The sequence below is a fragment of the Lynx rufus genome, unplaced genomic scaffold, assembly GCF_022079265.1.
Source record: "Lynx rufus isolate CCGP_SWC_20201006 ecotype Redwood Valley unplaced genomic scaffold, mLynRuf1.p SCAF_4, whole genome shotgun sequence".
NCBI lineage: Eukaryota > Metazoa > Chordata > Mammalia > Carnivora > Felidae > Lynx > Lynx rufus.
This window is the reverse complement of record NW_025814856.1, coordinates 155,684,313-155,704,678: the sequence shown is the minus strand read 5'-3', so window position 1 is coordinate 155,704,678 and position 20,366 is coordinate 155,684,313. Positions and strand designations below refer to the sequence as shown.

At 46.5% G+C, this 20,366-nt stretch overlaps 2 protein-coding genes across 10 annotated transcripts in view; one reads left to right on the top strand and one right to left on the bottom strand.

Moving 5' to 3' along the window:
- Positions 1–591: 591 nt before the first annotated feature.
- Positions 592–12,475, bottom strand: RAB19 (RAB19, member RAS oncogene family). 5 transcript variants are annotated; one of them, XM_047096670.1, is made up of 5 exons: positions 12,352–12,475; positions 10,646–10,931; positions 8,542–8,765; positions 6,009–6,192; positions 592–1,667 (listed from the first exon to the last, which is right to left on the bottom strand). In XM_047096670.1, exons 3-5 carry the CDS (start codon positions 8,740–8,742, stop codon positions 1,399–1,401), a joined length of 654 nt encoding a protein of 217 aa, XP_046952626.1. In that variant the 5' UTR covers positions 8,743–8,765; positions 10,646–10,931; positions 12,352–12,475; the 3' UTR covers positions 592–1,398. The 5 variants fall into 5 exon arrangements, with proteins under 5 accessions (XP_046952626.1, XP_046952627.1, XP_046952629.1 ...); XM_047096671.1 differs by lacking the exon at positions 12,352–12,475 and adding an exon at positions 9,899–10,118 and having other exon boundaries at positions 10,646–11,312; XM_047096673.1 differs by lacking the exon at positions 12,352–12,475 and adding an exon at positions 9,899–10,118 and having other exon boundaries at positions 10,663–11,312.
- A 2,734-nt stretch (positions 12,476–15,209) lies between these two features.
- Positions 15,210–20,366, top strand: part of SLC37A3 (solute carrier family 37 member 3) — a 45,065-nt gene continuing 39,908 nt past the window's right edge. For 2 of the 5 annotated variants that reach the window (XR_006965034.1, XM_047095346.1), the window contains exon 1: positions 15,210–15,312. The gene's annotated coding sequence lies outside the window, so the exon portion shown is untranslated. Of the gene's footprint in view, positions 15,353–20,366 lie in introns of all 5 variants that reach the window. The other 3 variants (XM_047095348.1, XM_047095349.1, XM_047095347.1) reach the window with 2 other exon arrangements.

Genomic DNA, 20,366 nt, shown 5'->3' with positions numbered 1-20,366 from the left:
TTATTTTTGAGAGACAGAGAAAGAATGTGAGCAGGGGAGGGGTAGAGAGAGGGGTGGGCAGAGGATCTGAAGCGGGCTCTGCGCTGACAGCATAGAGCTCTACGCGGGGCTCAAACTCATGAACTGCAAGATCATGACCTGAGCTGAAGTCAGACACTTAACTGACTGAGCCACCCAGGCGCTCCTCTAGTAGCCATATTTAAAAAGTAAAAAAAAAAAAAAAAAAAAAAAAAAAAAAAAAAGGTGAAACATTAATATACTTATTTAACCTAGTATATCTAAAATATCATTTCAAAATATAATCATATAAAATTGTTATAAGATACTTTATACTCTTTTAGTACTAAGTCTTCAAAATCTGGTGTGTATTTTATACGTAGAGATCATCTCAAATTCAGATTAGCCACATCTCCAGTACCCAGTACCCGGATAGTGGCTATCTGTTCTTTGTTGGTCTCGGCCTGTGATTAGTGCCAAGGTGAGCCACCACAGACCTTTCCTTGTTCAGAGCCACGTGGTAGCTGGACCAGCCCTGTGGTTCTTATGATTACAATATCATTATGATTGCCTCAGCAACAACCATCAGGGGACTTCGATAAAAGGATGTTTATTTCTCACAGGTGTTGGAGGGTCCGGGGCATGCACAGGGGCCACACAGTGAGGTCACTTTTGTCTTGAAATTCATCTATGAACCCATTTAATTTCAATTCAGAAGTGAGTTTTTATCCAGCAGGTAATGTGGTATTTTAGAAAGGAAACTGTAGGCATCTCCCTCATTCTAGGAGGGTGGTCAAAGCAATAACTAGGATAAAGTGAGATCCCATTCTGTCTCCGTCACATGGCACTTGACCATTCGGCAAAACGGTGTTGATGGTCTTTCTGTCAGAGGCTTTGCCCCCCAAGCCAAAGACCTGAGATGTGAATGTCAGCAGCATTCTGGTTTATCACTGCAGGGTTTTTTCCATCCTCCCTTGCCAGAGCTGCTATAAACTGCCCTGGAATGTTCTAAACATCCTCTCCCCCTCTTGATATGCCTCCTTTCCTCTTTCCTTCACTACCCTCTTCTTTGAGTGAGAAGCAGAATTCAGTAGAAAGCCGTTGAAGGGTTGGGGAGACAGAAAGTGGAAGGCTGAAAAAGCAGACCGTGTCCTCCTACCCCTGTGCCTTAAGCCCTAGGCGGGATCCAAAGAAACGGTGGTGTCCTCTTCCTCAGAGTCCGCAGTTCTGGCCTCGGGTGTGAATCAAGGCAACGGTGCTCCCCATCCAGGGGGCGGGGTTAGGGCCAGAGGCAAGTCTGTGCTTTGGTCTGAGATGCTCTGGGCCGACAACAGGATATCCGGCCAACTTTGGTTTCTGACATCAGGCGTCCGGTGCGTGCAGCTGGCCTCGAGGGCATATTCAGCACATGCAGTGGGTCTTCTCCTTCGGCCCCTGGGCCATAAGAACCGGCCTGGAACCCATGGCCAGGTTGTTCAGGGGGCTCTCACCAAGCAAGTGCAGGCTGTTGCGGGCAATCAGCTCCCTGGCCATCAGCACGAAGACCTCGTCTATGTTCTTAGACTCCTTAGCAGATGTTTCCAGAACAGCAAGGAGGCCGTGTTTCTCAGCCAGCGTGCAGGCATCTTCAAACAGGACATGCCGTTTTTCCCACATGTCACACTTGTTCCCTGGGGGTGAGAGAGATAAACAAATATTCCATTGAGGGACTGAATCCGTTGTGTGTGTGTGTGTGTGTGTGCAGGTGTGCGCACGTGTTTTAACGAACCTTAAGAGAAACATTTAGTTCGGCAATATGCACACGTGCATACATTCATAGACAGCAATTGTGGGCAGATTTACTGAAAATGAAACCATCAATGTATGGAAAGAGCCACTGTCTTCATTCACTGTCAAGATCTTCAGGAGCTGTGAGAAAGGGGCTGGAGGGTTGTGTTTATTGGCAGGGACAGATGAAGGCTGTGTGCTCTCGGGAGGGACTGTCTTTCCTTCAAAGTCTAAACAAGGTAAAGACTGTGCCAGAGGGAGTCCTCAGTCTTCTCTCTTCTTCCTCCAAATCTTTTTTCCTTTTTTTTTTTTTAAATATTTATTTATTTTTGAGGCAAGGAGAGACAGCATGAACAGGGGAGGGTGAGAGAGACAGGGAGACACAGAATCTGAAACAGGCTCCGGGCTCTGAGCTGTCAGCACAGAGCCTGACGCGGGGCTCGAACTCACGGACCGTGAGATCATGACCTGAGCCGAAGTCAGACGCTTAATCGACTGAGCCACCCAGGTGCCCCTCCTTTTTTTTTTTTTTTTTTAATGTTTATTTATTTTTGAGAGAGAGAGTTGGGGGGGCAGAGGGGGGAACAGAGGATCTGAAGCTCACTCTGCACTGACAGCAGCAATCCCAATGCAGGGCTCAAACTCACAAACCATAAGATTGTGAGCCGAGCCCATCTTAACCCACTGAGTCACCCAGGTGCCCCAAATCTTGGTTCTCTTTCCACTCTCTTTTCCAGACCACAAAGTGTTGGGTGCTGTTGGATGGCCCTGGTCTAAATGAGGAGATTGTGAATTAGGATTTGCTGGATTGAAGGTGTGGAATGAATAATGTGGGTTTTAGCTATAACTTACATACAACAAGATGCAGACTTTAACTGTGCAGTTCATGAGTTTTGACAAACGTATATGCTCTGTAACCACCCTTCCCCTCTGGATGTAGAACATTCCCTATTACCCCAGAGTGTTCAGTGAGGGGTTTTGCAAGTGTGGCCCGGGACGGCTCACAGAAGGAAGAGTGACCCATCTCTTTGGCTTCTCTACTTCAACCCCTATATTCATCCAGTCATTGGACTTTGATTTCTCTGAGGCAGGAATCACAAGGTAAAATTGTCTTCCTAAAGGATTTGTTCTACCAGACATCAGGATTTCTTACAAAGCTACCGTAATTAAGACAGGCTAGATTAATGTTTTTCAACCTGTTTTTTTCCCATAAAGGAGCCTTTTTAGGCCCTTTCTTCTTCTAATTACCCCTCCCCACCATGAAAGCCTTTACACCTTTAATTTTTTTTTTTAATGTTTATTCATTTTTGAGAGAGAGAGAGAGAGAGAGACTCAGAGCACAAGCGGGGAGGGGCAGAGAGAGAGGGAGACACAGAATCTGAAGCAGGCACCAGGCTCTGAGCTGTCAGCACAGAGCTGGACGCAGGACTGGAACTCACGAACCATGAGATCATGACCTGGGCCAAAGTCAGGCACTTAAGCTACCCGGGAGCCCCTAAAACTTTTAATTTTGAAACAATTATAGGCTCACAGATTGGTTTGTTTGTTTTTAATTTTTTTTAATGTTTATTTATTTTTGAGAGAGAGCCAGGATGTGAGCAAGGGAGGGTCAGAGAGAGAGGGAGACACAGTATCTGAAGCAGGCTCCAGGCTCTGAGCTGTCAGCACAGAGAGTGATGCGGGGCCTGAACTCATGAACTGCTAGATCATGACCTGAGCCAAAGTCTGAGGCTTAAGTGACTGAGCCACGCAGGTGCCCCTGGTTTGTTTCTTTTTTAATGTTTACTTATTTTGAGAGAGAGAATGCAGGGGAGGGGCAGAGAGAGAGGGAGACAGAGAATCCCAAGCAGGCTCCATGCTGTCAGCCCGGGGCCCAAGTTGGGGCTCAATCTCACAAACGGTGAGATCGCGATGTAAGTGTAGAGCTCCAGAGTCTGACGTTAACCGACTGAGCCACCCAGGTGCACTTAGACTTGCAGGCTGTTGAAGGAGGTCCTTCAGGGAGGTCCAGCGTACCTTTCACCCAGTTTCCCCATGGGTAACCTCTTGCGTAACTGTAGCACAACCTCAAAATCAGGAAGTTAACATTGGTGCAACCCACAGAGCTTACTCAGATTTCACCAGTTACGTGGTACCCTCCTTTGTGCACGTGCATGTATAATTACAGGCAATTTTCACCACATATATCCACCACCGCAGCCAAGATAACAGAGTGGTTCCATCACACAAAGTGCTCCTTCATGCCACCACTTTATAACCTCCCATCACAGCTAACCCCCAACCCCTGGTAACCACTGATCTGTTTTCCATCTCTACAATTTTGTTATTTCAGGACTATTAGATAGATGACATCATACAGGATATCACCTTTATTTAAAAAACTTTTTTTTGGATGTTTTTATTTATTTTTGAGACAGAGAGAGACAGAGCATGAGCAGGGGAGGGGCAGAGAGAGAGGGAGACACAGAATCTGAAACAGGATCCAGGCTCTGAGTTGTTGGCACAGGGCCTGATGCGGGGCTCGAACTCACGAGCTGTGAGATCATGACCTGAGCTGAAGTCGGACGCCCAACCGACTGAGCCACCCAGGTGCCCCGGGGTGGCTTTAGAGATACCACCTTTAGAGATTGCCTTTTTTTCCACTCAGCATAATTCCCTTGAGTTCCATCCAAGGATGTATTGGTAATTTATCCCTTTTACTGCAGAGTGACAGTTCATGGTATAAATGGACCAGAGTTTAACCATCCACCCATTTGAAGAAATGGAGTAGATTCTAGTTTTTGGTTAATTATGAATAGAGCTGTTATGAACATTTGTATATAGATCCCATGAAAATTTAGTACCACAGATACATGGTATATCTAGCCCTTTGGAGGGCCACAAGCCACTGTAATGTCTAAGGCGCTTTGCCCCACAAGAGCATGCATGAAATAGATCAATAGAGTGGAATAAAAAGCTCAAAAACAAGGGTGCACTGATATATGCACCCTTTACAGAAAGATGGTATCACAGAGCAGTGGGAAAGGCTGCCTTTTTTAGTAAATAGCACTGGGGCAATTGGATCTGTACATGAAAAATTACAGATTTGTGGTCCATACCTCACCATACACCAACATCAGTTCTGATGTTGGTTAGATCTAATGATGTTACATTAGATCTAAATGTAAAAGCCACAATAAGTTGAAAGAGAAAGAGAAGAAGGAAGAAAGGAAGGAAGGCAGACAGACAACTTATTTCAAAAGACAGAATATCTTGATGACTTTGATTAGGGGATTTCCTAAATAGGATACAAGGAAACAATCATTAAGGAAAAGATTGATGGATTGAAGTATATTGAAATTAAGAATGTCTAGGGGCACCTGGGTGGCCTAGTCAGTTAAGGGTCTGACTCGATCTCAGCTCACCTCTTTTTTTTTTTTTAACATTTATTCATTTTTGAGAGAGAGAGAGAGAGAGAGACAGAGATAGAACATGATTGGGGGAGGGGCAGAGAGAGAGGGAGAGAATCTGAAGCAGGCTTCAGGTTCTGAGCTTTCGGCACAGCAGGGCTTGAACCCATGAACCGTAAGATCATGACCCGAACCGAAGTCGGACACTTAACCAACTGAGCCACCCAAGCACCTGCTAGTGAGGTTTAAGGTCAGGGCACAGCTCTGCTTCTAGAAGAAAGATACGAGAGCCCCTTGGTGGCTCTCACCAAGGGATGTTGTAGGAGTGGCCATTCCTAAGCTGGGAGTCTGGTCTGCCCCTTGTATCCCTGTTAATTCTGATGGAGGTTTGTTCCTAGGATTTGTTAGGATCTTAGCAGCTGTAAGGAGTTATTCCTGGGTGCAGTCAGTCACGTGCATCTGAGTGGCCTCCTTGGGGATCTGGAGCCATCTGCTATTATGAACCTCAGACTATAGAGTATTTTCTGTGTGGTCTACACACGTTCGCATCAAATCGGTATGAAGGGTATGGCTTCTCTAGAAGCCGGGGCCCCATCCCAGGTCTCCAGAATGAGACACTCTAGGGTGGGGGCCTTGGAATCTGTATTATTAGCAAATTCACATCCCATCCCGCCAACCTCGTTCACCCCATTCTCGGGTGAATCTGATGGGAATTTCCGGGCCAAACACTCTGAGGTCCTTCCACCACCGGCATTCTTATGATTTCATGTGCCATTCCCATCAGAAACACCAAAAAGCTGAGCATCAGGAGAGGGGGCCGGGAACGAAAAGCTAAATGCTTTGAAAACAGCATACCAATCAGCATAATGACCAAGTTCGCCGCGCCATATTTTTCTATCTCTTGGATCCAGTGAGGAACAGACTCAAAGGTGGAGCGTCGGGTGAGGTCGTAGGCGATGATGGCCGCGTGGGCGCTGCGGTAGTAGCTTTGCGTGATGGTCCGGAAGCGCTCCTGGCCTGCTGTGTCCCACACTTGCATCTGGAGAAGGGCAGAGAAGGGGGTCCACATCAGGAGCTCTCATGCTTTATGGGAACTTGTTCACCTGAGTTGTCTGAACAAGGGAGTTTTCTGGGTCTCACTTCGAGATATTCAAATTCGGTAGGTCTGGTGTCTGGGGCCTAGGAATCAGTGTTTCCGTTCCCTCCCAGAGCATTTTGGATGCGCTTTCGGGTTTGGGAGTCACCATCTACGGGACGCTCAGTCGGAGAGGTGGATCCAATATTTTGGGTTTTGTGTTCTTGACCTTTTTACCTCTGTTCTCCCTTCCCCTAGATTTTGGAGTTTATCTTTTGAAACTGCTCGGTGATATCACTCAAGGTGATGGCACTGGCTGAACTGGTCTGATTTTATTTATTTTTTAAAAAGTTTATTTATTTTAAGAGAGAGTGAGCAGGGGAGAGGCAGAGAGAGAAGAAGAGAGAGAATCCCAAGGAGGCTCTGTGCTCTCGAACTCATGAACCTGAGCAGAAATCAAGAGCTGGACGCTTAACTGACTGAGCCATCCAGACACACCAAACTGTTCTGATTTTAAAGGACCACCTAGCTGTTTACATTTAAGAGTATCCTTATAATAATACCTTTGCAATTATCCTCCCAAGCAGGGGCACCCATTGAGTACACCCTCCCAGTGTCTGGGTGTACCTGTTTGTTCACTCACACTATTTAGAAAATATATTATTTAATTTTTTTTTTTTAATTAAGTAAGCTCTACACGCAATGTGGGGCTTGAACTCATGACCCTGAGATCAAGCGTCACGTGCTTTACGGACTGAGCCAGCCAGGCACCCCTATAAAATGTTTTTTTTTAAAGAAAGTTTGCAAACATACCCCAAACTAGAGAGAATAAAACAAGGAACCTTCATATAGCCATCATCCACACTCAATAATTATCAAGATCTCACCATTCTTGCTCCATCTAGCTCCTTCTGTTGATTTCTTTGTGGTATTCTTTTAATGTGAATCCCAGACTTCATGTCATTTCATTTGTGTCAAAAGTGGACATTTTCGGGGTGCCTGGGTGGTTTAGTTGGTTAAGCGTCTGACTCTTGATTTCAGCTCAGGTCATGATGTCACGTTTCATGAGTTCGGGCCCTGCGTAGGGCTCTGTGCTAACAGCATGGAACCTGCTTGGGATTCTCTGTCTGCCTCTCCCTCTACCCCTCCCTCGCCCCTCATTTTCTCTCCTTTTCTCTCTCTCTCTCTCTCTGTCACACACTCACACACACACACACACACACACACACATACACACAAATAATTAAACATTTAAAAAAGTGGACATTTTCTTATGCGAGCACAACGCCACGGTCGCTGCTGGTCAACTTTTCAATAACCCTTTGGTATTATCTGATACCTGACCACATTACAATTTTCCCGATTGTCTCCAAAATGTCTTTTTACTGTTTTTGTTTAATCAAGATCCCAAACAAATTCATGCTTTACATTGTCACCAACACTCTCTGATCTTTTCTAATCAAATGGGCAAAAGGTAATATCTCACTGTTATTCTAATTTTCACTTTTTAAATTATGAGTAAGGAATCTCCAAGCTAGTTCTTACTGAATTTATGAAATGGCATTTGTGTCCAGTCTGTGGATTGCCTACTTTTTATATTTAGTTGTCGGTCTTTTTCTTAGATATTTATTGGGACTCTGTTTTCACATGAAGGAAATTAGCCCTTTGTCAGTCCCATATTTGCAAATATTTCTTTCCAGTTTGTTATGCATCTCTTGTTTATGGTATTTTTGTGGATGTAGAAATTTGGCCTTTATTTTTACTATTTAAAAAATGTTTTATTTTAGAGAGAGAGTGTGGGGAGGGGCAAAAGGAGAGAGAGAATCTTAAACTGATTCCACACTCAGCAATTTGACCTTTATATCATTACATAGAGATGTATAAATTTGTCCTTTAGATATTTCTGATTAAGCAGTCTTTTCCTTCATGAGTTCTGGGTTCTTGTCTTAAAGGGTTGATTTCCAGGGCGCTTGGGTGGCTCAGTCGTTTGAGGGTCAGAGTCTTGGTTTCGGTTCAAGTCATGATCCCAGGGTCATGGGATCGAGCCCTGCATTGGGCTCTATGCTCAGTGTGGAGCCTGCTTATGATTATCTCTCTTTCCCTCTGCCCCTCTCTCCTGCTCGTGCGTGCTCTCTATCTCTCTCTCTCTCTAAGGAAAAAAAAAGGTTGATTTCCCCATTCCACAATAATAAATATTCCGATGTGGTTTTTTTCTGGTACTCTTATGATTTCATGTTTTATATTTAAGTCTTTCATTCCTCAGGCATGTGTTTCAGTGTTAGGAACTCTAGCTAAAAGAGGTGCCCTTCTGACCTTCACTTTCTTGCCATCGATCTCAAGGGAGCGCACAGTGAAATCCACCCCAATCGTGTTCTGCTGCGTCTCCGTGTAGACCCCAGATTTGAAATGCTGCACCACACACGTCTTCCCCACATTGGAATCCCCAATGAGGATAATCTTGAACAAATAGTCAAAATTCTCATCTGCTGCCCTGGATGAGCTGGAGAATTGCATGGCTGTTGCCACCTAGAACGGACCTAGGAAGAAAAGTAGGAATTCAGTCTCTCTTTAGTGAGCTAGGCACTGTTCGGTCAGGAGCTGGGGACTCAGGATGCAGGACGGGACAAGAGAAAGGGAGGTTCTTGCTTTCGTGGCACTAGCATTCTTGTGGGAGAAGGACATTAATTACTGGTCAGGTACAAGGGAGCTATTCCCACAAGCCCACACCTGCCCTCGGTGGGTTGACATTACTTTAGAATGTAGAGATTTAACTGCCATTGTCTGTTGGGCCCAGCACATAAGCAACACTCTCAGCTGACAGGATTGACTGAAATCTTAGTCACTGAGGCGAAGTGCCTCACACTCCATCAAGTGCCCAGAGCAGGAGGATGGCAGAGGAGATGCCTACGGGAGTGCTCTACCTGCCACTCATCAGCTGGAGGACATGCCTAGATGTCATCCTATCTCCACTTTGCATGGGGAGCAAAACTCCCAGCTATGGAAGACTCAACGTCCAGGCAACCAGCAACAAGGGCAGACAAGATCTGACAGGAAGTCAGTTTGGGGAAGAGTGACATGGCCTTTTCTTCTGGTTTCCTTGACCAGGAAATTAAGGCTTTGAGACTATTTCAAAATGAGAACTATGCAGGGCACCTGGCTGGCGCAGTTGGTAGAGCCCGCAACTCTTGATCTCAGGGTCGTGAGTTCAAGCCCTCTGTTGGAGTAAGAGATTATTTAATAAATAAACTTAAAAAAAAAACCCCAAATGAAAACTATGGTTTTCAAGTGTTTAGAGCATATTTTACTATAGACTGGAAAAAATAAAGTTTCTAATGACAGTGGCTCCCTAAGTAATTGATTATGGCAGAACTATCTGGAGGGGATAATTAAAAATATATATTCCTGGAGACCATCCCAGATCTGCTAAATATAGTTAAACACCTGCACACGTGTGCACGCACACACACACACACGCACAGGCAAACACTCCCCAGGTGATTCTGATGACCGTCTGGTTTGGGAAGTGCTGATCAACACAATCCCTCACCTGAAACTTGATTCCCACTTCAGCATTTCTGCTGCAGTATCCACCTCTGCTTTAATATGTTTGATCCCCAGGAACTCACTGCTTCCTGAAAAAGCCCATTTGGCATGCCCAGCTCTAACTTACATGGGGTTGAATTCTATCTCTCTGGAGTTTCCATCTGTTGACTGACCCTCGTGCTGTGCCCGGACTTGGCAGATTCCTATTCCACATGACAGCCCGTCAGATATTTGAAGCAGCAAGCACATCCCCTCAAGGCAAATATCCCTGGGCCTCTCAACTGCGCTTCACTTGGTGCTGTGTTGGGTCTCCTCCTCCTCCAGCGTGTCGTAAAAATACACGAAACCTGATAGCATTTGGCGATTAGATTTGACTGGCTTCAGACTGTTCCTGCCTTATAGCACCCTTCTCCATTTCTTCCCGTTTTAGTTTCGGGTTTTCTCGAAAGTCCGAAAAGGACAAGTCTGTATCATCACAGAAACTGAAAAGCACACAGATTCATCACCTGCCTGGGAAAACCCTGAGCTTTAAACGGATGAAGAAGGATCCCATACCTCTCTTGGACACCTCTGAAGTCACCTATGGCTAAATGACCCAGCAGACAAAAGCCACGATGAAACAAACCCCTTTCTTTGTTCCTTCTGGCTTTTCAAATGAGGCCCTTCTACTTCCGGTGTCATATCCCTGTCACTTGAGCTGGAACCTTGCTTCCACGGCCCTCTTGCCCAAGTAAGTCCTCAGGGTTTCCACAGAAGCCCTCTTCACCCAAGCCTGCGGCGCCGCAAGGAGGAATGAGCGGTGCCCCCCGCCCCCGCCGGTGCCCTTCATCCCGCATCCTGTAACCCTCACCTTCCTGGTCCACCTGTTGCTTACCTGGCTCGCTCTCTCACCTCTGCTAGCAGGTAATGTTCACTTCTTCTCCGAGCTTTCCTTTTCGGTCCTCCTGCCTCGCTGGCCTGGTGGGAGCTGTGGTTCCGTCCCCAGGTGTCCGCTTTGGCGACCGGAGAAAGTGAAAGGAGAGCGCAGACCCTCCCACCGCACCTGAGCGCGGCCGCTCGCGCGCGCCGTTGGGTACAAAGCGCAAAGGCAAAGGCGAGGCGCCGGCCAGCACACCCCGCGCAAAGTCAGCCTTCCCGGCCAACCTCCGTCACCCAGTCACCTAGCAAAGCCAAACGGGAAGGACGAGCCGGTTCACTCAGCCACGACCTGTTCAGCCGCCCCCGTTCCTTCTTTCCACTCCCCTTCTCTTTTGCAGCCCTCGCCCCCCACCTTCCCTTGGGTCCCTTGTTTTGCCGGGGGGCGGGGGGCGGCCGGGGGAGAGAACGGCAATGTCAAGGAGAAGAGGGACCTGGATCTTGAGTCATTTGATTGTTTTGTGTACTTGAATAACTTTCTGAGGGGCAATTGAGAGAAAGAAGGTGGTCCAAAAAGATTAAAAAACCAAAACAACTTTGAATTTGCATGGGAAGAAAGAGCTGAAACAAACATTTGTTTCCTCTCTCTCAAAAAATCCACCACAGAACAAAGGTTAATTTCTAGGTCTGAGAAAACCTAGAGTTTATCAGTCTCCTGCTGGCAGTAGAAGCAGAAAGCTGAGGTGAGTTTTCCTCACTTTTTTCCCCTCACAGTGTCTGGAAATGTGACTGTCCCTCAGATCTTAGGCGCTAGATTTTCTCCACGATGCAGAATGCAAGGCGTGGGCAGTTAAGCTACACTGTGCAAAACGGAAACATCCAGATTGATAAAATATTTAAACTGGTGTAGTGTTTTCAAACTGGGGGCTGAGACCTATTAATGAGTCACGAAATCAATTTTTGTGGATTGCACCCAGCACTTTCACAGAGGAACCTAGGACAAAATTTCAGAATATATCTCGTGCAGGCACGCAGTCAGGCTAAGTACTGTTTTGTGCAATGTATGGACCAGTTGAATACATGCATGTGTGTGCTGGGCTGACGTAAAATGTGTTTCTTTTTTTTTTAAACATATTTTCTTTTTAAAAAAATTTTTTTAAATGCTTTTATTTATTTATTTATTTATTTTTTTATAAAAAATTTTTTTTTCAACGTTTTTTATTTTTTTATTTTTGGGACAGAGAGAGACAGAGCATGAACAGGGGAGGGGCAGAGAGAGAGGGAGACACAGAATCGGAAACAGGCTCCAGGCTCTGAGCCGTCAGCCCAGAGCCTGACGCGGGGCTCGAACTCACGGACCGCGAGATCGTGACCGGGCTGAAGTCGGACGCTTAACCGACTGCGCCACCCAGGCGCCCCGCTTTTATTTATTTTTGAGAGGGAGAGAAAGGGGGGGGGCAGAGAGAGAAAGAGAGAGAATGACACAGAATCTGAAACCGGCTCCACGGCGCTTAAACCCACAAACTGTGGGATCATGACCTGAGCCGAAGTCAGACGCTTAACCGACTAAGCCACCCAGGCACCCCCATAAAATGTATTTCTTACTGTGGGTTGAGGCCTAAAAAGATTGAGAAGCACTGAAATAGAGGACAATTTATTCACTATCCAAGAACAATTTTTTTCTATGATTCCTTCAGGAAACCTTTAAATTATAATTTATCTTACCTCGTATTCCATTTACACATCACTTTTCAGGAACCTCTCTTTTTGAGTAAGATACACCCAATGCTGGCAGGTAGAGCAAGAAAACAAAGGATACTGCCAGCTGCTGCTGCACATTGTCACTTTGAGAGCCACTGTCATGTGTCTGTGAATTGAAAATGAAATATCCGTCAAGATTCACCACCATGTACAGGCAGAAGGCAGGAAATAAAGCCTGTTTGATGTTCATGTCAATGAGGTTAGATGTCAAAATGGTTTCTTCTTCTAGTTATGGTTATGGGGAAAGGAAAAAAAAAAAAGTCAGCTGACTCAGACCCGGTACTTGGAGAACATCTAGAAGTAGAAATCAAAGAGTGAAATGTCTAGGTGGTTGTGGAAGTTAAGGAGAGAGATTCTGCCTCTCCCTATTCTGACCCCTCTCCACCAACATGACTATAAGTGCAAAGAGTGTGGTGTGGGCTTCTTGACCTGGGTGGTGGTGACACAGGTGATATCTTATTCACCCCCTCTGCACACACACATACATACATTTATGCACACGCACACATATGTTTCATAATACATACACTTTATCATTTTAGCCATTTTTTTGACGTTTATTTATTTTTGAGACAGAGAGAGACACAGCATGAACGGGGGAGGGTCAGAGAGAGGGAGACACAGAATCTGAAACAGGCTCCAGGCTCTGAGCCATCAGCCCAGAGCCCGACGCGGGGCTCGAACTCACGGACCGCGAGATCGTGACCTGAGCTGAAGTCAGACGCTTAACCGACTGAGCCACCCAGGCGCCCCTCATTTTAGCCATTTTTAAGGGCATTGAATATATTCAAATTGTGCAACCCTCACTACTATCCATCTCCAGAACTTTTGCATCATCCCCAGCTGAAACTGCCCCTTAAACACTAACTCCCATTTCTCTTCCCCCTTGGTCTCTGGTAACCACTATTCTACTTTCTCTCCCTATCATGTTGATGACTCTAGGCACTTCATGTAAACAGAATCATACACTGTTTGTCCTTTTGTGACTGGCTTATTTCAATGTGTCTTTATCCCACGGACACAATCTATGTTGTAGTGTGTGTCAGAATTTCATTCCTTTTAAAGGCTGAATAATGTTCCCCTGTGTGTGTGTGTGCGTGTGTGTGTGTGTGTGTCTTTTTTTAAAGATTAACAACAATTTTTTATTTACCTCTACACCCAACACGGGGCTCAAACTCATGCCCCCAAGATCAAGAGTCACATGCTCTTCCAACTGAGCCAGCCAGGTGCCCCTTAAGATTTTATTTTATTTAAACTTTTTTCAATGTTTATTTTTGAGAGGGAGAGACCGACAGACAGAGGTGAGTGGGGGAGGGACAGAGAGAGAGAGGGAGGCACAGAATGTGAAACAGGCTCCAAGCTCTGAGCTGTCAGCACAGAATGTGATGCAGGGCTCGAACCCACAAACTGTGAGATCATGACCTGAGTCAAAGTCAGTCACTTAACCGACTGAGTCACCCAGGCGCTCCAAGATTTTATTTTTAAGTAATCTCTACACCCAACGTAGGGCTCGAACTCACAACCCCGGGATCAAGAGTTGAACACTCCACCAACTGAGCCAGCCAGGAGCCCCTCCACAAAATATTTTTAAAAATAAAAGTGAAATGTTGGGGCAATTTGTTTTTGCTCACCCTGATATCACATTTTCCCACACTCTCAGATGACTGGGAACAGAACTACAACTGCCTTGTTGTAAAGGCAAATACAAATTAAAAATAAGAGGTTTAAGTCTCCCTTGGAAATAAGGACTCCCACCTCCACCCTTCCCTTTGTCCTTTTCAAATAGATGTATAGCCGTTCATAATGGCTAAATAACCTCTTGCCAGCCTCATATCAGGAAACTTTCCAGGACCTGGGAGCCATCTTGAAATACAAACATCCAGGGCGATAGTCCTCCAGTTTCCTAGTTTCTGGGAGGCTAAAAGCCTAACTTCTGTGGGCGTCTTGCTCCAATTTGCAACACTATCTCTTGTCCTAGAGGTATGAGAAGTCTGTTTCTCCTTTGGATAAGCCAATTCAGGCAGTCTCCCCAGTTGCCATGATAAAGTTTGGACCAACTATACGTGACAAAAGCTCCTGTCCCGGTCTTCTCAGTTGAGGGCTAGCGATTGCTTATTTGAGAACATGCATGTAAGGGGTTGTATCTGCTTGGCTGTATATGCGGGAGATTCCTTTCTGTCTTTGCAATCTGTTAGATCATGATGAGCATCACATTCTGGTTTAATGTTTATCCAATAGTAAAACTTTTCTTTATCTTTGTAGAGAAATTTTCTTGGTTGGGAGATTAAAAAAAAAAAATTATATTTCCCCAACAGGTGAAAGAGCCCAGGAGACTAGAAGGTTCCACTTCCAAGTTCTGCCTCCTTTTAAGGCCTTTAATTTTGGCTTGAGGCTGTCAGGCTCTTAACACTCATTTACGTGTTTGGGTGGGTGGGGTGGAGTGCAGAAGGTGAATGGCAGAGGCAGATTAATGGCCCTGCCTGCATGGGTCACTGCGTTTAGTTAATTTAAATAAAAGTCTAAAGCTTACGCCCTGATGCCTGGTCAGTAGCAAACTTAGCAGCATGTTACTTTCTATAAAAACAAAGAACAGAATAAAGCTTTTCTGGAAAAAAAAAGATGCCCTATATAGCAATTCTGCCCAGATCATTATATATTATCTCTCACTGTCTTTTTCCAGCTGACTCTCCTGGCCGTCATCCGTCCCCCAGCCCAACAGCCAGGTTCACCGAGGCCCCCGCCTTCCCTCTCCCTTCCGCTGTCACCTAGGCGTCCCGCAGGTGAAGCGGCGCGGTCGGACTACAACTCCCAGCATGCCCCCCGGGAGGGGCGGGTCACGTGAGCGTCCGGAAACCCTGGCTGCCGGGGCGCGGGTGAGGTGGCGGCGGGGACGACGGGCTGCGGGCAGCGGAGCGGAGCGAGCGGGTCAGTGGGCCGCAGCGCGGCGACGACGGCGCGGTCTCGGGTGCGCGAGCCGCGGCGCGTGGGGCGCGACCGAGGAGGGGCCGGCGCCCGGCTCCGGGCGAGGTGTGCGGGCGCCGCCCGCGAGGGTGGTCCGAGGGGCTTCCAGGGGACGGGAGCGCGATGCGGAGGTGCGGGTGCGGGTGCGGGTGGGGGCGGCCGGTGGGTGTGGCGCCGAGGGCCGGGCGGGCCGCCGCTCCCCTCCGGCCCGGGCCCGGCTCCTCGGTCTCGGGAGTGCGGGGCCGGGCGGGGCCGGCGAGGACCCCAGCGGCAGGAGAGCGGGAGGATCCGGGAGGGCCCCCGCGGGGAGGAGGGCCCGGCCGCGCGCCACGAGGGCTCTTGTCCCGGAAAAGGGCTGCAGTTTAGACCGGGTGAAGGGATGCTTTCCAGGTAGGGTGCGAAGGAAGGCAGGCTTTTGGAAAAGATGCACCGAGGCCAAAGAGGGAGGGTCTTAGTGGAATAGCTGGGTTTTGTATGCTGCTAACTGCTGTGGCCTCAGTCAAGGAATTTGGTCACATTGCGTATTCGTCATTCTCTCAGGATTCTTATTTGCAGAATGTGGTCTGTTTATTCTCACTTTTGACAGGGGATAATGGGAACGTGGCCTACAGGGCTTTTGGCGTTTCCTGAAGTATAAGATTGTAGATGATCTCATGGTAACTTGTGACTGAATGCTTGTAGGGAGAAGAGTACGTTCCTGGGGTGAGTGAAATCTGAACCCCAATTGCGGCCTTTCTTCAGTGTCTTGGTGCTGAATTATTTCTTTGCCATTTGTTGGATGTTCCTATATTAGGAACTCTCTAAAATTATCTCATTTAATTCTTTTCTTTTTTTAAGTTTATTTGTTTTGAGAGAGAGAGAGAGAACACAAGTGGAGGAGGGGCAGAGAGAGAGGAGAGAGAGAATCCCAAGCAGGCTCCACACTGTCCGCTCAGAGCCGGATGCGGGGCTTGAACTCATGAATCATGAGGTCATGATCTGAGCTGAAACCAAAAGCCGGATGCTTAACTGACTGAGCCACCCAGGCGCCCCCTAATTTAATTCTTAAATGAGGAAAATTGAGCCTCAGAGAAGTTAATTAAGTGGAGGATCTATGGTTCCAGCTCCAACTTTAATGCCTTTTTGTGGGTCACATGTGGTTTCAAAGAACATAATTCTTCTGTTGACCTTTCGTTTCCTTTTTTTTTTTTTTTTAATTTTTTTTTCAACGTTTATTTATTTTTTTTTGGGACAGAGAGAGACAGAGCATGAACGGGGGAGGGGCAGAGAGAGAGGGAGACACAGAATCGGAAACAGGCTCCAGGCTCTGAGCCATCAGCCCAGAGCCTGACGCGGGGCTCGAACTCACGGACCGCGAGATCGTGACCTGGCTGAAGTCGGACGCTTAACCGACTGCGCCACCCAGGCGCCCCTCGTTTCCTTTAAAAAAAAAAAAAAAAAGTTTTTGTTTTTGAGAGAGAGAGAGAGAGAGAGAGAGCGCAGAGGAGGGTCAGAGAGAGCAAGATGGAGGATCTGAAGCAGGCTCCTTGCAGACAGTGGAGAGCCCTATGCGGGGCTCAAACTCATGAACTGTGAGATCATGACCTGAGCTGAAGTCGGACACTTAATGGACTGAGCCACCCAGGCACCTCGGCCTTTCATTTTCATTAGAAAATGACCCTGAAACAGTAATTTTATAAAATTAAAGTCGGTGCAACGAGTTGTTTCTTTCTAGATGTCAGAATCAAGTGTATTATCGAAGGTTCTGTTTTGTGCACTGATAAAATGAAATGTCGCAGCAGTAACCATTAACTGGCATATGAGTCTTTTGTTTAGGAGAAGGAAAGTTGTTTTTGCTATTGTTGTTGTTTGTTTTTTTGTTTTTGTTTTAAGTACAATCTACCCTTCAATGTGGAACTTGACCCCAGACCCCAAGATCAAGAGTCACATGCCAGCCAGGCACACCGAGAGGGAAAGGTTTTTATCTTGAAAACTAGTTGTCTTCGGGGCGCCTGGGTGGCGCAGTCGGTTAAGCGTCCGACTTCAGCCAGGTCACGATCTCGCAGTCCGTGAGTTCGAGCCCCGTGTCGGGCTCTGAGCTGATGGCTCAGAGCCTGGAGCCTGTTTCCGATTCTGTGTCTCCCTCTCTCTCTGCTCCTCCCCCGTTCATGCTCTGTCTCTCTCTGTCCCAAAAATAAATAAAAACGTTGAAAAAAAAATTTAAAAAAAAAAAAAAGAAAAGAAAACTAGTTGTCTTTGGAATATATTTAAAATGGGTAGGAAGAATGTAGTTTTAGGAAGCCTGGAATAAGACAAGAGAATTTTACAGGGAAGTGCTAGGTACTCTACATCTGTGGTAATGAAACAATTTAAGAAGAGACAAAAATTACAGAAGGCTTGAGTTTTGAGTGAAAGGATTCGTGTGGTACAGATAAATGGCTTCAAATGGGATGATGTGGGATGAAAAAGTTACTTGTGTCAAACATTGAGGTGCTGAATTACAACACACACAATACTGTCAAAGTAATTGAACTCAGCTATGCATTCATTACTCTTCCAGCTACCTTTTTCTGTTTTAGTACACACCATCTTCTTACTTTGCAAATGTAGAAACTGAAGTCTGAAGAGTGAAGTAATTGCCCATCTAATGTCCTTCTCATTTGAGTATAGTAATAGTGTAACCACTATTACTAATAGGTGGGTTTTTTTTTTCCCCATTCAGGATTTATACTTCTAAGCTTAAGGTGAGGTATTTCTAATCGCTGTGTTTTACCCAGCTTCAGATATTTTAGCCTTTTTTCTTATATAGTATAGCATAGAGACTAGGGTCAGGTCTGGGTTTGAATGCTCGCTTCCTCTGTTAAGAGATACTACTTTATAAAATCTGTTTTCTTATTTATAAGATGTGAGAACTAAATACAGTAACGCAAGGCAAGTACCTAGCACAGTGCCTGGTGCCTTGAGAGTATTCGGTGTTGGTTATGGTCAAAGAATTCATTCGTGCACAAAATCTTTATGGATCATTCTAAATGCTCTACTAGGTGCCAGACAGATGAGGCCGTTCTTTTGTGGAGCTTACAGCCGAACAACACACATGTAAACCGTTAAACCAGATAATTTGATTGGGAGCAATGCTATGAAAGGAAGAAGCAGCGACAGAGGGGAGACAGGTAACTGAGTAACGGCCCCGGCCATTGTAGACGGGGCGATCAGGGCACACCACTGAGGGAGATGATTTGAGGATGAGCCAAGAAAAGGAAAGAGCAAACCATTCGCAAAGAACCAGCAGAAAAGCATTTCAGGCAGCGGAACAGCAAATGCAAAGACCCCAAGCAAGGAAGGGCTCAGGGACAAGAAAAGAATTCGGTGTGGGGACGTTGCAGCAAGTGTGGAGGTGTGGCACTGGCGAGGGTGGGGAGGAAGGAAATGGGCTAGCTCCTTGCTGTGTCGAAGTGTGGCTAGCTTCGTGGTGGCAAAGGATGGGGAACCACCCACATGTCCGGTGGGAGATTGGAATGTGGTGACCCTGTAGGTGCAGATGGGGCAGATCTCCCACCTCTGATAAGTGAAGAAAAGAAAACGGTGCAGAATAGTGTGTCGTATGCTCCTTTGTGTATGTGTGAGTGAGGAGCTATGCCTGGAGTGGATGCACAGGCATGGATTCTGCAGGGATGCAAAGAAACCTGTAAGGGCACGGGGTGATGAGATCAGAGAGGGAGACCTCACTCTATGGTGCCCCTTCGATGTCTTTTGAATTTTCTGCCTTATGCATGCATGACCTATTGACAATCAATAAAACAGTTAAAAAAGAAACACCCACTCTCTCAAAAGGCATTGCTCAGGCAGTCACCTTCTTTATCCTTAGCCTCCTTTTGCAAACCACAGCTGTCCAGTTCACTGCTCTCCTCCCCTTAACCTTCCCATTTTACTACAGAGGACTGGGGTATTCAGGCTTTGAAGGGCATGGCAAATTGTTTTGTATTTTTATCTGAGTCTTGGGAAGCTATCGGTGTGTTTTAAGCAGAGGGTGGGAGCTGGTTTATGTCTTAAGATATATTTCTGGCCGATGTGTGTAGAATGAGTTGGGGGCAGGGTAGACATAGAAATGGTGAAACCCTGCAGAAGGCTTTAGGGGTAGGCTTGGTGGGGGATGGGTGGCTAATCTTGGTGGTGGCAGTGGGGATGGAGAGAGGAGGAATACTTTGGGGTGTATTTTGGAGGTAATTAGTGATGGGTTGGTTGTGGAAGCTGAGAGAGAGAAAAGGAAAAATGAAGGATAAGTCCTGGTTACCTTGGGCAACTTGGGGGAATGGTAGTATCATTTATGAGGTGGGGGGTCCTGGGGGAGGAATCAGTTTTGAGGGAGGAAGTGAAGCATCTTCAGGTACCTGAGGCATATCAATTGGACAGTTGTCTGGACTGTCGGGAACTCTGGAGGGTCCGAGTTAGAGCCATTGTTCCGGGCGTCGACAGAAAGCCGTCGCGCTGGTTGAGAGAGAGGGGTGCTGGAGCTTTAACGAGAGAAGTGTGGAATTGTCTTAGAGGTTGAGAGAGCAGAATCATTAGGGAAGTGTAGTCATGCTGGGCAGTGTTGCATGCCCTTTGAGGTTTGTGGTTTTGAATCTAAAAAGTGAAATCAGCCCGCCTGTGTGATTTTTCTCCGGCAAACTGCAGCCGCTTGGGTACAGGGTAGGTGGACAGAGGCAAGAAAAAAAGGCCCATAAGGGAGTTGGATAGATTCTAAGTTAGTGAAGAAGGAACTGAGGACAAGAGGAGGGTAACGGATGATGGGAAAATGGTGAGGTGACTGAATTGGGAGCTTTGCTGAGGTAAAATGACTGGTGAGTGGGAAGTAGGAGAGCAAGGAGTTTTCTGGAAGGGAAGAAAGTTGGGGGTTTGAAATCTGCCTGGGGGAGGTGATGTAGTTACTGGATGGGGTTTTTATTGTGGAAAACTTCTATAAAATTGTGGGTTATTATAGAGGAAAAGATGGGTGGTGAAGAGGACTGGGGAGTGATAGATGAGCCACCAGGATATTG

What these genes read in the sequence shown, in the direction of transcription:
- RAB19 (XM_047096670.1), bottom strand. Translation starts at nt 8,742, where the DNA reads ATGCAATTCTCCAGCTCATCCAGGGCAGCAGATGAGAATTTTGACTAT. An exon ending in TCGATGGCAAGAAAGTGAAG is followed by an intron (nt 6,193 to 8,541) that starts GTCAGAAGGGCA and finishes GCCCTTCTCCAG; the next exon opens with ATGCAAGTGTGGGACACAGC. An exon ending in CTTGGTCATTATGCTGATTG is followed by an intron (nt 1,668 to 6,008) that starts GTATGCTGTTTT and finishes TCTCACCCCCAG; the next exon opens with GGAACAAGTGTGACATGTGG.